We start from the raw sequence: 18,831 nt of genomic DNA, 5'->3' as shown, positions 1-18,831 counted from the left end.
ACAACAGCTGGACAATGTTCAATGGTGGCAGCAACCTCTGGATATCACCAACATCTGGGAAGCGTTACCTTCTCACAACCAGCACAGGAGCATCCGAAAGCGGACATGGAAGTGAGCCCCTGTTTTAGCATTAGTTACCACACCAGATATCATGCCCCAGGCTGAAATTTTTGTGTCTGGCAAAGTAACTAAAACCCATTACATTTACATGATGTAGGAAAGCATTATGTAATCTTTACTACCCAAATCTGCAATTAGAAAACAAAGACATTTCTGCAATCCTCTTAAAAATAAAAAAGCAACCTGCATGTAACAGTAAACATTATGTTTCACACCAACAAATTTAACTGTTATTTATTTCATGTTTAAGCTGAGCTTCATCACGTAGGGGTGGAAGACAAATTTTTATCCTAGAATAAAAAAAAAAAGAAAAAAAAAAGGAAAAAAGGCACCTCACTAGTCTATTTAGGAAAAAATAATTACAAAGTTGGCTGTCAGTCCAAGAATGCTTTTGGTTTTAAGGAACCTCTAAGACAACATCCAAGATTTTTCTGGAAGCAGTCTGAACATTCAGGCTTCATGACTGCAATGTTTAATCAGAATCAACTCAAAAGGCACATTACCACTGCTTTTAAGACCAATGATGAATAGTGTTACTACAGCGTCTAGAGACGTGACTTCCTCAGGCTCACTGGAATCTAGCAGTATTAGCATCTGTTCTCCTCTACTACTAAACCTATTAAAAAAACCTAGAAACCAACAAAACATACAACCAACCATATTCAGAAGTGAGCTACCACTTTTGAAAAGTTCAGCCAATACAAACATAAATGTCTGTGTGCAAGTTAGAATAATTAAAACAAAAAAAAAAAAAGGCTTGGTGACTTGAGCCACAATACAGAGGATACAACAAAGGAAGCAAACTTTGGTATACAAAGACAACAGCATAACATTGCCACTTTTATTATTCTTCAGTTCTGAAGAGGCCACTTCAGAATCTGAGAATTTTAAATAGCATCAAAGAAAGGCATAAAAGTAGACCTCAACACCAGGAATAAACTGTCTGAAGTTTCAGAATGGCTTTATACACACACTCCAAAGAAATTCCACCCAAGACAGTTTAAGCAGTTATGCTTCTCAAATTTTGGATGCAGCCAGCCATCAACACCAGAACACAAATCTCAAACCAGTTACAGTCACATTGTACATCACACACAACTGAATTAAAAGGTTACCTTACACATAGAACTTGGGGGAAAAAGTAGCATTAATGTTTCCTGGACAGCTATCTAAACTTGGGGCAAATTCCCTCCTTCACCCCTCCTTTTTTCAAACATGGTTCTTTCCAGAACAAAAAAGGCAAGTGCTTGGGCCAAAAGGTTTGCATTTCCCATTGAAGAACAACATGCAAACCAAAACAATGACTTTTCCATACTGCCACCATAAAAGGGAGGTCATTTTTTCCACAACTGACAAACAGAAAATTAAATGTGGGAACACTGACTTCATTTTCAAACAGATTTCCCAGTTTCTACTGAGTACAAAGAGTACTTTGGTTCTGTTTTTAGACAGTTATTGTTACACTAATATATGTAAAGACATACATCAGGATGAGACTGTGGAATAATTAATGCTTACTAGAACAAGAATGCCTACATCTGTTCCACAAATATGGCCAAGCCCTTAAGTCAATGAGATGACTTGTGTGGATGACCATTTGGTATTTGCATCACTTTAAAAAGACAACGAAGCTGTCTGAAAAATCCTAAAATTTCCACAACTAAAATATTGTGCAATATACCCATATACCTATTGATGTTTTTATTTTTAAGTAATCTAAATTTATTTTTTGCTTCTCTCTCACCAATCAGAATTTTTTAAAGCCTTAAGTAAAAAAAAAAAATTGGATCTTTTAATTGTGTTTTAAAACCATTTATAGATTACACTAAGCAAAGTACACTGAACAGTCTTTAGTTATGCCACTGTTGCTCTGTTTCCAGAACAGAAATTAAAAGGGATACAAAACCAAGCATTTATCCAAGAGGTTTCTTTCCTTTTTAAATCAGTGGCACAAGAGAACAAAACAAAGTTATGATAAAGATCAATCTCTGGATATTAGGAAAAAAAGAAATGCAGGTAACTAAGCCAGGACCAAAAACTGTCTCTGTAAGTTTGCAGTGCCACATGCACAGAACTTGATTCAACAATGATTTTACAGCAAGGTATCGATGAGAAGGTACTCAAGTCATCATTCAGCACATTTAAGCAGTATTTTAATTTTAAACATTTAAGTTGATCACTAACTTCAGTAAGACTGTGTATTTTTAGACAGTGCACACCGAAGCACTACAAGCTACAAAGATTAGGCACCTAACAAAGAAAGAGGAGGAAGCTATTTTACTTTCAGAAACGTTACCTTTGCAAATTTAGGTGTTTGACGGGAAAGGCTCATTAATTTACTTTGTAATTTAAGTGCATTGTCATTTAAAAGAAATTATGAAAGCTATCCCAAGAAAGGAGAATAGAAATACACAAGATAAAACAAACAAAAAAGCCAGATATACGGAATGGAAGGACAAAGGCAAGCCTTAGTACACATCCCTTAGCTCACCGGGATGTGTATTTTTAATTCAGTCAGACAGTATCACATTCTAGACAAACATTTATGTAAAATTAATTTGGTATTGAAAAGCAAATGAAAATTTAAAAAAAGGTTAGAAAGATCCCGTCCACCACTAGAAGAAAAAGCAACTCTGAATGCCTTTCAAATCACCTTGGTATACTCAGAAGATAGTCTAGTGTGACACTCAGCTCATCCATACTCGTCTGTTCAAGGCATAATGGAATTGTCAGAATGAGGCCACTTCTTCTGTCCTTCCCTCCTATTTCAGAACGAGAAAGTAATTAGAAAGTTAATGTGATGAGTTTAAGGTAAAATAAATACTTTTTAATTAAGTAGACTCAAAATACATCACAAAAGCAATCCTTAAAGTTGCCGTGAAAATCTCAACTGACATTTCACCTCTCAGCTGTGAGGATTCATTCACCACATTGATATCTAAGACATCATCAACACTTCAGAGCATAGCCCACATCTACAGCTGTCACAGTTTTTCATCTAATACTTTCAATATAAACAACACAAACCAAGTGTTCCAGAAGCATTATTTTTCTATCTCTAGATTATGTTGTTAAAAAGGATCTCTTAGACCTTCTACACTACCAGCCCACCAGAAACCCGGTCAGCTTCCAAGGTGAACATCTACCCAAAAGCTCCAGCTGGAGCTCCTGGAAACACTGACAACACACAGGAGGATTTTGTACCACACAGGCTGCCCGTGGCAGATACTCAAAATTGGTAATTCAGTCATCAAACACATAACTATTTCTAGACCTACTTACAAACAGGTAACAGTCATCTCTTTAAGATAAATAGTTCCAACCAGTTGCCTTAATGTTTTACATGCATTTTCAAACCTTTCTGGTAAAAGTTACACAAACAATATTGGTAACAGTAAATTTTAATACATTATCCATTTTATTAAGGAACCAAAACAATCACAACACATTTAAGCACATGTAGGAGTCAGTAAACAATTTTCTCCATAATTTAGAAAAGATAACTATGCTATACAAAGATATGATGCTATAAAAAGATAACTATACTCACAGGTTTATATGGGATGAAAAAGAAGGAAAGTAAATTTCCATAACTTGAGAAAGAACATCTTTATTCTCAAATTGTGCAACTCACATTGTTAAAGCAATTAAATCATGCTTTTGCCTCATAGAAGTTCTTGAATAATGGTAGAACTGAAGTTCTATCTAATCAGTAAGAACAACTTTTTACAGAATAGTAATAGCTGTGCAGAAATAAGACAAACCACATGAGCACAGTAATGCTTGCAAGATGCATACACATACATTGACATAATTTGATAAGAATTCTCCCCATCCATGAGATGCAGGCAAGATAAGGAACAAACACTGTTTGCACAACATATGTTGGACACTTAATTGCAACAGGTTTTTTTCCTTGTTTCCAAAGCTTTGCAAACTCTCCAAAGAGTTTTAAAAATCCACTGATAGACACATTTTCCACATCTTCATAAAGGACCGACTGCTTTCAGTCACCCATTGCAATAGTTGTGTTCCCCTCCCCTTCTCTTTTCTGGGAGAGAATTTTTGCTGGAAAACAGCAACACACTTTTTAATAACTGTATTTCTAAACAGAAGAATTAAAGAGTGATGATGTATGAGAAAGGACAAATGGACAGATGCTTTCTGCAGAAATTAAGACTGTGTCTCAGTTTAAAGCAAGAGTTATTATAGATTGTCCACCCTTCTCTGTTTCTGAATGGCAGAAAGCCGGAAAACTGGAGTGAAGAAGCAGAGAAAAGGAAGGAAAAATACTTGGATTTAAACAGCATTTGCTGAACTGACTAAACAATATGCAACTCAAACCCTCAAAAATATAATCTCTTGACATTTCGCAAAAAGACCACAACAATTATCTAAATTATTCCTTACAAGTAATCTTGTGTAACAACTGACAGGTTTTCCCCCAGCTTGTAAACGTTGCTACACTGAAAATACATTTAAGTTAAGGAAAAGAACTCAGAGCATCACAAAAAAAAAAAAAAAATTAATTTTGCACCAAAGTGGCTGTTCAAGGTTTTCTGCTGAGTTAGTAGCTTGCCTCTTTTCCCCTGCTATTTGTAATGACCTACTAGCAAGAAGCCTACACAGCCATGGATTCTAAATCTGAGGAGACACTGCTCCATTAGAAACCACTGTTTTGCTTCCAGAAAAAGCCAGGATCAATATTATTTGTACCAACTTACCTCAAAAAATGCCAAGGGATTTCAGCATATAAGCACTGCAGTATGCCTTCCTAAATATTATTTTTCTGATGATACGTTTTTAATCGTTAGTATGTTTCTACTTACTAAACTATATGGAGTAAAATTGATTTAAAGAGACATGATGAACTGATTTCTCTGTCAAGTTCCTTTACTTACACTGAGGAACACTAAAAAAAACCTAATGCATGAATCTTTACCATTCATTACATTAAAGCATCCATTAATACCAACCAATTCCAAAAAGGTCTAACCTACTTAGAAATATGTAGGTTCAGAAAGGTTCCTAACATTTAAAATGCACTCAATAATACAAACATTCTAAGTGGAAAGTAATATTTCAAAACGGATCAGGCAGATTTAATTGCAAATTGAAAATGCACTCTAGTTAGTGAAAATTTGCCCTTGCAGTAGAATACTGAACAGCCACCATACTACACATCTGCTGTTGCTGTGGAAGAAACTCCCCACTGTCCCAGGCTTTAATGTGAATTGAGTTTTAGGGGGTTGCTTATTTGTTTTTAAACGGGAATTGTTTGATTTGCAATTGCTGGGAACAGCAGGCAAATTCAAAGCAAAACATTCTATCAACAAAAAGAACAGGTTTCACTTCTTAAGTGACTGGAGCCGGCTAAACTAGACTAACTAAAAAAATAAACTAAAATAAACTAAACCAGAAGAACATTTAAGGCAACACTTCAATTTGTGAAGTTGACAAGTGTACACTAAATAAGACCATCAAACACCAAGAACAAACACAGCTATCTATGACAGCAGTGAAACCAGACAGCAGAGAATGTCATTCATCATTTCAGGTATTCCCTTCCTTTTTTTTATTGGCATGGGGAGAAGAAAGTTACCTTCAAACTAAGATTCAAGAAGTTTTAATAAATACAAGGATAATTACAGTGCATAATTACTTTCCTGAATTAACTACTTGGCAATAATCAAACTGCTGCAATGCATGGCTAATTCTGCTTCCACTTGTTTCTATGTTGGAGAAAAGATGGGTAAAAACAAAGGAAAAATTTTCTAAAGAAAATCCTGAAAATATTCACTCCGTATTTCTAAAACCACATTAAAAAAACCCCAGAAAGCATTATTTTTGGATGTTTGCTATATTATCAGTCTTTTATATATGGACTGACTTCTTGTCAACAACTTTTTGGGTTGAGTTACAGGCTACAGCAAAACCAAGTCCTAAATGCCAACAGCAGTAGCTTGGCTACCAGATTAAAAGTTTCAGAGACTCTTTTGAAATGTGACAAAGCACTAACCGACAATATATTTCCGCTAAATACATCCAGCAAATACAAATAACCAATTTAAATATACCATCCAAATTATGCAGGGAGAAACCAGCTGAGGAAAACTGAAATCATACCTGAAAGAAAAGCCAATTTCTTCTTCAGAATGGGTAATATTACTGAAGCTTCCATTCTACTTCAGGTAATTTTCACAGCTCTGAAACACAAGAAGTTAAAAGTTGTCAAGCATGGGAAATCAAATGCAGTGTTTCACTACAGTGAGCACTGGACACAACACTTTTGTACTTTTCTGAAGGAAGCACAGAACATTGTAACCAAAATCCAAAGTATTGTAAAAACTTAAGAAAAAACATTATCATATGCCTTTATCCATGCGAATAATCAGTTAAACATTTCTTTCTCCTCACTGGGGGGGAACAAAGAATCCAACCACAGAAACCAATGCAGAATCTCAGCCAAGGACACCGAGATAATTTATACAGAAGTCCCATTTCCCAATCTTATTAAACTGCAATTAATTTACAGGTAGATCATCTGTTTGCTCATTCAGATGTAAAATAAGTGCAAACAAGACTGAACTTTTGCACAGTCTCTCTCATATTACCAAGAATATAATAATTCTCTAAATATGTTATGCTACATGTATGTCAGGACACTGCCATTATCTTGCCATTAACAGGTCTTCATTTGAAGAAAAGCATCCAACAGCCTGAATAACTACGTTTAACCTATACCTGGAAATGCTTCTGCTCCTTTTGCCTCCTTCCTACCCTCATGCCATTTCTATTGCATTGTGAACAGCAATTTACTGTGATTAAGCTCCTGTGTTTCATTGACAAACCCACAGGATGCTTGAACTGCAACCTCCTCTTCCAGCCTACACAAAGTAGCAACTGGCATCTGCCTGTAACTTTGAGTTCACACTTGCACAAATCAATCCATTTAATAAAAAAACCTAATTCTGCACAAAAATACAATTCCAAGACATGCACCAGTATCCAGTCAAAATAAAAAACAGATCAAGTTGGTTTTTTTTTTTTCTTTCATTCCAGACACAGGGCATCAGACTGCAACCTGGAGTTCTCCATCTGGATACTTCAGCATTCATGCACACAAATAGAACGTTTTTTCCTGGCATGGGGGAAGTTAACTGAATCAAAACTATAAACAATCTAGGAGAAAAAAAAAACCAACAAACTCAGAGAAATTCAAATAGAGAGCCTGAGATAAAACAGAATAGTTATTCATTTTCATGTTAAAACAATGAGCTTCATTACAAAAAAAAAAAAAAGAATTATTATTATATTACTATAAAACAGAAAAAAAAAACATTTCAACAACTTTTTACTGTCTCTACCTGTTCCAATGTGTAATGTGTCACAATATTCACTCCAATCTCTTATCTCAAAATCTCCATATTTGTCATTTTTGCCAATTATATATATTCACATTTGAAATGTTACAGAAGGAAACAAACAAATTTCAGTTCTTTCAGGAAACTGAGTCCCAAGACAGCCTGCACTTCAAACAATTACTCAGAAAAGCATCCTATTAAAGCTATCTTTATGCTTTGAACAAAAATTTGTATGTTATTTGTTGCATAAATCACAAAATTCAAGAATTACTCAGGCAATCATTTCTGTCTCTCAAACCACTCAGTGTAAGCTATTAAACTTTGGCAGGACTATTTTTATTTTTATTTTTTTTAGATGTGGAAAGTGTACCTGAATGATTTTTCCCTCTCCTCCCCAAGTTATATTTAAAAATTACTACAAATGCCTCTTTATTATAATCAAGGAGTAAAGTTCAAACCTACACACACTTGGTCTTCATACTTTCTCATGAACAAAAGTTTGCATCAACTTACTAACTCTGGGGAGATGTTTCTTTGTGGTTCTGAAAAGACCCATTTGTTTAATGTGAAAGCACTGCCTGGCTTTCTGCCACAGTAGTGGCACTGTCCATGGATCAAAATAGTTCTTTTATTCAGTATTTCCTGGAACCAAATGAAGCATTCTGTTCAGAGTGGAGGGAGGTGAGTCAGAGCAATTACAACAATTGCTGATCAGTCCAAACACCGGGCCTTTGTTCCAGAAACTCTTAAATTTTACAATTACCTCTCTTCTGTGAAAGCTCCATTGGGATTCATCTAGAAGAAAGCTCATCAGAGCAGGCTATCAGAACATACCAAAAAAAAAAATCTTCATGTTTAAAAAACAAGTTGAGCATCCTTTAACACTCCAGAGAATCTCAGGATGAATTAAACAAAATGTCTTTTTTTAATGTTGGAAAGTGAAACAATTTCAAGAGAGCTGGCATCTACTTTCCACTGGGAGCTACCAAAAGGTACACTGCTTAAAACCAGATCCAAGTGTATTTAGACCTACAAATAACATGTAAAGACTTTGATTTGTTTCGAGAAAGACAAAATGACAGGCTCTTAAAACTGTCCATCAAGCTCTCAATTTAGCATGAGGAAAGAACGATTTGCTGCTCAAAGCTGTACCACTGTTTAGCTGAAAGAAACAGATCCAGTGTCTTTTCATTAATAAAAAACCCATTTGGACTCATTAAATAGAAAAAAGCTACAGAAGAAAAACAAGCACTGAAGAAAACAGATTTCACTTGAGGAAAGTTAAATTCTTCAGAAGCTGCATTTTATCACTTCCAAAGACATAACTTTTATATCCTGGAATTTTACAGATACAAAACAAATTAAAGAGGTTAAATTTGTTTGCTGAATTTCAGAAATTGTCCACCTTCAGCCTACTTTGCCAATTGAAATGCCATATGCCAAACTGCAAACCTTGTAGCTCTTTCATTTAACATGTTTCCTGCATACACACTGAAGAACCTCACTGGACTTGTTTAGAACTACCTAACCTTTCTGGTTTTTTAATCAGAATAGTAATGTCAGTCCCCAACAATGCATTCATTCTTTTGAGAATTTCTACAGAAAGGTGGCAACACTAAATTCACATAATATTTGTATTTCAAACCTAAATATCTGAAAGATGTTCCAGTGAAACAGAAAACTCTTCCAATCCCCTTGACAAGCAGAAACTAATACTAGTTATGGAGAAAATTCTCTTAAATATTTAGATGAAAAATGTATATATTGAGGGGATGGGAGGTTGGGAAGACAGTAAACAAATAGTTTAAAAAATTACAGAACAGGTAAAAAGACAAACGATATTTTAGGCTGCACTCCAATGCGAAATCAAATTGTAATTTGTAGGCTGCATCCTCTGCCATTTCTAGGCTCTGGAAAGACCGTAAAGTACATTGTTTTACTCCACGAAGTCTAAAATTTCAGAAGTTCATTAAAAAAAAAAAATCCACAAAATTCACACACAATAAGAACTATGAGTAACTTATCATAAAAGAGCAGAATTTCTGATGAATGAACAATATCACCTGCATTTTGTGCTACCCATCCTTAATGTCGTTTCACTAAAAAAAATAAGAACCAATGTCCAGACTCTGTTTAAAACCATTCTAAAAGTCTATTAAAGACAGAGGGCAGAGGGACAAGTTGACAGACTCCCATTGACTGGATGGCTGGAAGTAAGATGTCAGAGAAAAGCTGCCCTGCAAGTAACAAGTGTTTTCTTTCTAAGCAGCCCAGTGGATACCACTTATCAAAAATAATCAAAACAAATTCAGGCTTAATGAGAATTAATATTAACATGTTTATTCATATTCATTAGACCTGAAACATTTAATACTCTCAGTACATGGTGCAAGGTCTTTAAATGGGTTAGACTGTTCACCAGCAAGTTTCAGAGAACGACTACTTTCTTCATTCCCTTATCATGTATCACACAAAACTGTGTAGCTGGTCTGCTAACCACAGGACTAAAAGTAAGAAAAAAAATCTGGTTTCTATTTGGTGTTCTGCTATGAAATATACATGTGGCTTTCAGCAAGTCATTTATCCTTTTTAGTCTCCATTCAGTCCCTCCATCTAATTCTCTTTTTACAAGAGTATTGTGATGTTTAATTCATTAATGTTTTTGAAGACTTGAGAGATTAGAAGGAGCTCCACAAATCTGCCTATAAATAACCAAGCAGCAGATGGGCAGCTACATTCAAAACTGTAGCAGCTTGCAAGTCCAGGCACAAACAATAGCACAAATAACAATAGACATTCTGAAGTACGAGGGGAAAAAAAGCCTCAAATCATACAGGATGAAAATACTTTTTCTTTTAAAATCAACTTCTGAATTGCAGATCTTCAAAATTAACAACTTCACTCTCTGAAGCCATCATGTAGGCTTTTCCAGATGCTAACTTCAACCCACAAAGCCTTACTCCACTCTTCCCTGGATCAGCTTAAAACAAGTTCATCTGTCCCACACAGAAATAAAACCCAGGTGTGAAAGACAGAGAAAGCTGAATATCACAATTACCTATGTAGATCATTATTTCACCTTCCTTTAAAATTACATTAAAGGATGTCACCTCTCCCACAGTTAAGTTGCACTAAGAGAAAACACAAACAAAGGTGTCTCCAGGGCTGATGTCCCAGGGTAACTTAAGAAAAACAAACCTGCCCCAAAAAATAGGAAAAGGCTACAAATATTCATTAGTTAATGCTGTCTTCAATTAAAAAGTACATGAAACTGAGCTACTCAGCTGGACAGTTTCAAAATAATAATAAAACACGACAGATGAATATCAGCTTATGTACTCAAATGCAGTGTTTGACTTTAACATATTACGAACAGCAGTATTAAATATTTAACATTAGAGCCCTTTAAGACCTCAGGAGAAAAGGTAACTCCAGATATTCAGGGAAGATCAAATTAAACTTTTTGCTTTTTCAACCACTTTGTATTTTTTTTTACTATCTGTAAAAACTATCCATAAAAAAAGCATACTTGAGTTTTATGTCTGATTTTGAAGTTGTACACAACGAAAATATTCCTGATCTTCTATAACCTGCTAATTCACACCAAAGTATTAAGAAAATAAAAACCATAGACTCAGTAGATTTCATGAGTATGTAAGCTAGTTTAAAGCAAAATGCAACCACACAATGTCATTTCCATTACACATACACAGTTAGTGTAACTCAGTAACTTGCTATGGCAGTTGAATGGACAGATTGAAAATGTTCTCTGATTTGGGTTAAACCTGGGGTTAACAGAGCGCTAGGCCATGATCCAAAAGCACATTGGCACAGCCATGCCAAATTTAAGCTTGGAAAAATTCCAATTCTTCTACTCCATTTTCACCTGAAGGTTTGAGTCTTACCTCATAACAGGCTTTGTCTTTTAATTATAATTAACAATAGAATTTGGAAGAGCTGTCTGTTAACTACTTCCTCTATTTAACCCATCTTTCATATTTGTTTCCCACCCTTGTTCGACTCCTCAACATTCTGTGAAAAGTGAAATAAAAAGATGAGCAACAAAAAAGTGATGAACAATATAATGAATAGCAAACCAGCAAATGGAGAACAGGTTAGTAACAGGTTATGCCATCTGAGAAGAAAGACATCGTGCACCTGAGTTTTAACTTTGATCTCAGTCAACTATTCATTTCACAGAACGGCAGAGCTTTTCCTCAGACTTCAAGCAAAAGCCAGAGGGAGAGAAAAGAAGGAAGAGTACCAAGCACAGAAAAAAATATAACTAAGGATGTACAATAACATCTGCGTGTACAGCTGTGAAACACAATACCAACACCTCAGTCTTTCCACACAACAAGGCCAACCACAGGATACTGTGCAGCAATTAGCACACTTCAAAGAAGAGCACTCCTTGGATTCACAGGCCATGTTCACAGAGAGCAGGCTTGCTCCAACCCAAAGAAATACACACAGACGTTCATAATGATGCTACAACAGATGACATACAAAATGATAGCTTGCTAGAGTTTTCTACCCTTTCCAGCCTCAGTCCAAGCCAAACACACATGGTCTACGCTAAGTTACAGCAGCTTTTAGGCTTCTTTAATCTAGAATAGTAGAGGAAACAAGTCACAGGTTTTGGATGCATCTCCATATTCCCTTTTCTGTCATATTTACAGTGAGAGACACCATATTTACCTTCCTGCAGAACCCTACCACTTGCCCTTGTAGGGTGTTACACAGGCAACAGAAGACCAATCTACCCTCCCTCCCTTGCAACAGGCAGTCAAACCAGCAGAAGCTGCAGTCATCTGGTACAGTCCCAACTCATTTAACACTATCAAGTTACCACAGAATACACAAAATTATGAAATTTGAGAGGCTGCTTCTTCCACCACTTTCTACATAGCAATAGGTCAATTGAAATGCTATGTTCAAAGCATGGTTGAGACATTTGCTCTTCTTTGTCACACTTGCCTAAGACCTATTAAAAAAAAAAAATCTTATGCTTACCTCTTAAAATTTTACTTAGTCAAAAGTCATGTGGAAATAATACAGAAATCAAACAGATTGCAAATTATCCCACAGAAATAGTTTTTGAGTCATAGATTGCGAGGAAGAAAAATAAGCAACAAACAGTAAAATCCAACTATATACTCCTCTTCTAGCTCCCTCTATTCAAACAAACAAAAAACCCCCACCAAAACAAATAAACAAGTCTTAAATGCTTGCAAAAATGAACATCTTATCACCAGTTCTTTAAGGAACTGTCCAAAACCAGTTTGTGATGAGAGATCAGAGAGCTCTTCTGCCTTCAGTACCTCATAAAAAGAACTAAGGCAGTAGGAGGAATGAGACTGGACAGTCCAGGCCATAAGCAGCCAAGTCAAAAGACAAAGTCAAACAGCTGTACTGATGAGTACAACTGCTGGTAGTCTGGAGCAAATGAAAACACACTTTCCTCTGGGGTGCAAGATTAGAACTTCTTGTTCCTTTTATAACACTTACATAAGAAAACAATCTACAGCTTCATAACAATACACGTATTCGGCACTGGCTACAAGTGCATATGGCTCAGGGCCACGGGAGTCACTTCTCAGCTCAGTATAGTGACACTCAATTGAACAGAAGCAAAAAGAAATGCTGCTCTAAACTGAAAGCCATCTTGAGTGGCAGGGGTATGAAAGGATAAGTTATTTTTTGAAAAGAAAAGTAAGGTGTAGACAAAAGTGTAGCAGACACAAAAGCAGTCCTCCTTTAGGTGGAGAAAACTGACACAAAATAAGAGGAAAACAAACAAGGGACTAATAAAAAGACTATTTATAAATTTCTAAAACTTTGGGTTTGATACATGACCAAAATATTTCCAGCTCAAGAGTAAGATTGTGTGGACCTTGAAACATCCTGCACAATTTCCTCTGCATCAAAAAATCAAATATTTACAGTTGTGTGTTGCCTCCTCCTCAATGCACAAGGTAGACACAATGAGAATAATAATAAAAACCCCCGCATAAAGAATAAATAAATAACTTCAGAATTTTGCTAATGTTAACCAAACATGAAAGTACAAGAGATTGAAATATATCAGATCTGGTACATAAATGTCTTGTTCATATTTTTAAGTTTCTAAATGTTTCAGAAATACATTAATTCACTACTTTACAAAGCAAAAATCATTATCTGAGCTGTCCTTGAACTAGTGTGTGCAAGAGAAATAAATCTTGCCTTCACTTTGATGAATGTCTTCAGTTTTTTTACTCCGGATAAAAATTCTGAACATTTCAACTGCAAATCACAAATTTGCCACAGCAACCACCTGCGGTAACCACAGCACCTCTCCCTCTCTCCTATCCCTTCAAAATCAAACATGTAACATTTCACTACTGAAAAATAAACAAATAAGTGGTCACACATTTCAGAGAATGTAAAATCAAGCCTTCTAAACTGCTACCTGCAGCATCCTGCATAGATGCAACACTTATACACTTTTCAGTTACACTATTTTCTAGGGTCAAATTAGAATGCAAAATGAAAGAATTAGCAAACAGAATGCCAGCAGAGAGAAAACAGACAACCTGCATTGCGGGTATACTGATTAGAAAGAAAGCATAACTTTTACCAACACCAATAAGTAGACAACCCTTGGCATCTACACATTATGTGTCCATCCTGACCCTTTCCCTCAAGAATGGGATTTATTTTCTCAAGTTCGGCCCCAGATATTGTTTAGTGAACAAAACATCAAGTTAATATCAAATTCATTTGTCTTAGTCTTTCAACACAATTTTTCTTGGCCTTACTTGGTCTGGTCAACACTTATCCTTCATGATACCTCTCTAAGAGCACATCTCAAATACAACTCTGCCAACATCACAGGTGTTTATCTTAGCTCTAAATTCTCATGTGCCTACTACATCTACCTCCCCTGAATCATTGATTCTGCAAAGCCCTAAGTCATACCTTCATCTCCTCTTAACTATTGTAATTTCCTTCTTAATGGGTTCTTTATGTCTCAGCATTCCAAACTTCAGCTTGTCCAAAATGCAGCAGTTCATCTTCTCACCTGAAAACAGGAAAACAACACTCCAGATTGATTTTAACTTGCTTCCTTGTTTAGACTCTGCTGTAAAGTTACTTACTTCAAAAATCTCTTAGTCTTAAGAGTAAAAAGCTTTGCCAATGCATTTTTGTATTTGCTCAATCAATGTGCTCAAGTCTCTCATTTATCTTCCAACACAAGCTTATCAACACCATCAGAGCAGCAACAATTACCTCCATGCTTTTAAAACTTCTTTCCTTCCTCTTACCCACAACCACAGAACACTCTTAAAATTAGAATTCACTTATCTCCAGTCTTATGCTTAAGCATCCTCTAATATATTTACAGACACTCCTCTCTTTGTGAGACACCAACACCGCACAGGACACAGTAACACAGGCTGCACTGAGGGCTGCACAAACTATGTAACATAACTCCAACTTTGGTTATGTTATAGCGCCTTTTATAGATTTTTTTTTTAAAAGTCACAAAATGAAAACAAAGTAAAGCAAGTAACTTAATGAAGGCACGAGATAAAACCTAAATAAGTTTTTACAAAACCAACTGCAAAAATATTGTTCTATGTAGTCTATTCACCAGTGTCAAAGCTTCATAAGGATCAAATACAAAGAAATGAAAATTGTAGAGATCTCATTTTTGGAGGAGATTTATCTTACTTACCATTGGTACTGGAATGCAATGTCTGTTAGGGTTACAAGTTTGAGTTCCAGATCCCAGATTCTGCAAAGTCAAATGAAAAAGTATTTGACTATATTTTTAGATTTTAATACTCAATCTAAGACTTTATTTCCTTGGAGGCTGAAAACAAGGGTTTCTTACAGAGCTACATGATAGGGGAGTCAACATTTCCATTATGTATTCAAAAATACTTGTACACTAGGCATTTGAGTTTAGTGGGACAGCAGGAATCCAATACTTCCTACCAAAACATATGGTAGACATCAACATTGTTTACAATTAGCAGGCAATGCTCCTGAGGCAGCACCGGAAGCAGCGGGAAAGTAACAAGAACCAGAATCCTTGCAGTCTGCTTTCAATCAGAGGTACCCTACACAGAGTTTTAGGCTAAACTGAAAATTCAACAATGCTAGTGGGTTTTCTTGTGAAGAGGAAGAAGGTATTGCTACAAAGTTACTCACCGCTATAAAATTTAAAAAGGTAAATTATAACTTGAATAAAAAAATTTAAATAGTCCCTATTTGTATTAGAAGATGCAGAATTAACATATAAGTATCAAACACTAAACCTCAGCAAATGCTTTAAGACTTGCATGAAACTTTGATCAAATTCCACCCACCAAATGAAATCCACCAACACCACCCAAGAAGTCAAAATTAGCCTATGCTGTATAACAGGTGAAGCCAAGACAACAAACACGCTTCACTGGTTTTACAGTAACAGTTAAATTACTGTAATGACTGCTAACAATAAGTTTTAAATTTTTAAAAAAATGGAAGTTTTCTAGTCAGCCTCAAGAAGATGGAGAGAAAGCAAGAGGACACACCTATGGATCAGGAACAAAAATATCAATAGCAAGTGCTCAAGACAGTTTGAGTACAGACACATTGGAAATCCTGCAACATCATTTCTAGGGTAGGCTCTGCTTATTTTATCAGAAGCTATCTATTGAAGGTGTTCTGTATTCTCCCACCCAACCATAGTAACTGGAGAATAAAGGTGTTCCTCTTTATGTTCTATTCCTAAGGACTCTTGACAGCTATGTAGCATTGTATTAAAGCTCTTCCAGAAGTTTCTCCAGTTCCCCTTCCTACTACCACTCTCATGCAGCAGACAACTGAAACTGAGCTGAACTTCACCTGACTCCTTTATTCTGTTGACAGAAAATAACAATAATATGTACACTTTTCCTGTTTACGCAAACTTTACCAAGAAATATGAATCCACAGCCCATTTAGAATTATAGCCTACAACTCCAGGAGACATCACACCACTTTTTCTTACAAGAAATTTAAAAATACATCTATTTCTAGCAAAACTGACGTTACAGATCAACTAAACTGCAAATAAAATATCATCTATTAGCATACTACATTAGGAAAAATAGTTGGCTGAGATGATTTTACAGGATTCTTCAAGCAGCAATCTATGACAAAGAATTGTGCAAAATCCTAAAATCCATCAGTAAAAACCACATTGTAATTCCTCTTAATTTTGACAGGAGGTTTTCACACAACCACAGAATTATTAGGGTTGGAAGGGACCTCTGGTGATCATCTAGTCCAAACTCCCTGCCCAGGTTGGGTCACCTACAGCAGGTTACACAGGAAGGTGTCCAGGTAGGTTTTGAAAATCTCCAGAGAAGGAGACACCACAATATCCCTTGGCAGCCTGTTCCAGTGCTCTGCCTTGTTGCTTTTTTCCTGACAGAGCAAAGCACAATCAGCACCTCACCAGCAAGCAGCAGGCCTCTCTAACCAAGCTTTGATTCTATTCTGTGGTTCACCTTCCCCCTTTTCTCCGTATTAAGTTTCTGCTTGGTATAGACAATAGCATTAGGACTATAAAAGCTCACATTCAGAAAAAGGAGAACCCCTATTAGCACAGAAATTAATCACCATCAGTAATCCTATCATGTAATAACAGTATTCATTATTTACTATACACTGAATCTTAGCAGGCGATGTCCCACGGTGGAGAAAAGGGGGGAAAACCCACAGTATTTCTTCATCATAGGGAATTTTAATGTGTGAACAAAATCAAGATCTAATTGTTAGGACAATGCAGATATTGCAATACTAAAAATGGAGAGGATGTTGGTCCCCATTTCCTTTGGGATGAAGAAAGATGAGAGAACAACGGAAAAAAGCATCTATTAATACATATCTACATAGGCCTTACCAATTCTGCTCATTAAAAAAACTTACAAAACAAAAAATAAAGAGCCACTCTTCACTAATTATCTCTACTCTTGCTTCCATATACTCGTTCAAACTCTTTAAGAAAAAGGGTGCTTTAGAGCATCGCCTTTCTACAATTACCTGGCTAAGAAGCTCTGCTAGGGAGTAGCAAGGGACACTACAATTATGGGGGAAAATGGCAAAACTGATAGACAATAGATCTGTCAAAAATCAAAGCAAGGATAACCACGGCTCTGAGCAACCACGGTTTCAGCAGTGAATCAGCTTCCCGACCAGGCAGCGCTTCCAGAAACCCTGGAGCGCCCGCCGCCGCGGTGGTGACACGGCCGTGACTCGTTCCCCCCAGCCCGCCGCCGGACTGACCAGTGGCCACGCACCGGGAAAATCCCACTGCAGCCAAGCGGATCTGCGAGCCGAGAGCCGGCTCCCGCCCCCGTCTCCCTCCGGTGTGCTCCCCGTGCACGGAGCCCTCTCCTTCCCCCCGAGCCTGCCGTGACACCCGCGGCGGGGCCCGGCGAGAGGGGCCGCCGCCCTCCCGCGCCCGCACAAAGGCAAAAGCTCCGCCGGCGGCGGCGGCCCCTCGGGAGCCCCCCCTGGGGAGCCCCCCCGCCACGTATGTAGCGGCGGCACGAACAATACCCAAACCTGTTGCGCGGGTTCCCCTGGGCCGCACCGACCTCCCGTGCCCCCGGCACGGGAGCAGCCGGCGGGACCCGCCGAAGGGCAGCGAGCGGGGCGGGGGGGGCTGCCCTGCCGCTCGGCCGGGCCACGGCAACCCCCGGGCGGGCTGGGAGCCGCCGCCACCGCCCAGCGGAGCGGAGCGGAGCGGAGCAGAGCGGAGCGCCCCGCGGCACCACCGCCGCCGCCCGGGAACAAAGCGCGGCCAGGCCGCAGGGCCTGCGCTGCCCTGCGCGGGGCTGCGGCGAGGGCAGAGCCCCCTCCCGACGCGGGTACTCACCCGGTGCGGCGCTGCGGGTGCCCGGGCTGGGAGGACGCGGGGCGGAGCCTGGACCCGCCCGCTCTAGTCGGGCTGCGGTGGCTGCCCTCGGCCGCTTCGCACCGCCTCGCCCGCCCGGCGGCAGCCCCTGGGGACGGGGGCGGCTTTGACCCCTCCTCCGTCGACAAGGAGACGGTGAGCGCCGGGTGCTGGCGGACCCGCCCCCGCTCCGCTGCCCTCGGCCCAGCGCCGCCCCCGCCCCGGGCGCGGAGCCGCGGTACCGCCCGCCCGCCCCTCGCGGAGCCGGCCCGGGGCCCCGCCCCGCCGGCACACAATGCGCCCGTGCCGGGGCTGAGCCCCGCAGGCCGCGGCACCGCCCGGCCCGGGCCCGTCCCTGACGGAGGGGCCGAGGTCAGTACTCGGCGTAGGACAAGCGGGAGTCAGCCCGATGCGGAGTTTTTAGCGCTA

The 18,831-nt window shown here is 38.5% G+C and overlaps 1 protein-coding gene across 4 annotated transcripts in view; it reads right to left on the bottom strand.

Annotated features, from left to right (window-relative positions):
• Positions 1–18,504, bottom strand: part of SESTD1 (SEC14 and spectrin domain containing 1) — a 51,514-nt gene extending 33,010 nt beyond the window's left edge. The window contains exons 1-5 of one of the 4 annotated variants that reach the window (XM_017837820.1): positions 18,385–18,504; positions 15,208–15,267; positions 14,448–14,550; positions 6,247–6,326; positions 2,774–2,882 (exon numbers count right to left, since the gene is read on the bottom strand). In XM_017837820.1, the coding sequence (XP_017693309.1) occupies positions 2,774–2,882; positions 6,247–6,301 (164 nt within the window). In that variant the 5' untranslated portion in view covers positions 6,302–6,326; positions 14,448–14,550; positions 15,208–15,267; positions 18,385–18,504. Of the gene's footprint in view, positions 1–2,773; positions 2,883–6,246; positions 6,327–11,993; positions 12,016–14,447; positions 14,551–15,207; positions 15,268–18,384 lie in introns of those variants that run through there. The other 3 variants (XM_017837791.1, XM_017837800.1, XM_017837810.1) reach the window with 3 other exon arrangements.
• Positions 18,505–18,831: the final 327 nt, after the last annotated feature.

This window comes from Lepidothrix coronata, unplaced genomic scaffold (genome assembly GCF_001604755.1).
Source record: "Lepidothrix coronata isolate B3197 unplaced genomic scaffold, Lepidothrix_coronata-1.0 Scaffold7, whole genome shotgun sequence".
NCBI classification, from domain to species: domain Eukaryota; kingdom Metazoa; phylum Chordata; class Aves; order Passeriformes; family Pipridae; genus Lepidothrix; species Lepidothrix coronata.
This window is presented reverse-complemented; position numbering and strand designations above follow the sequence as displayed.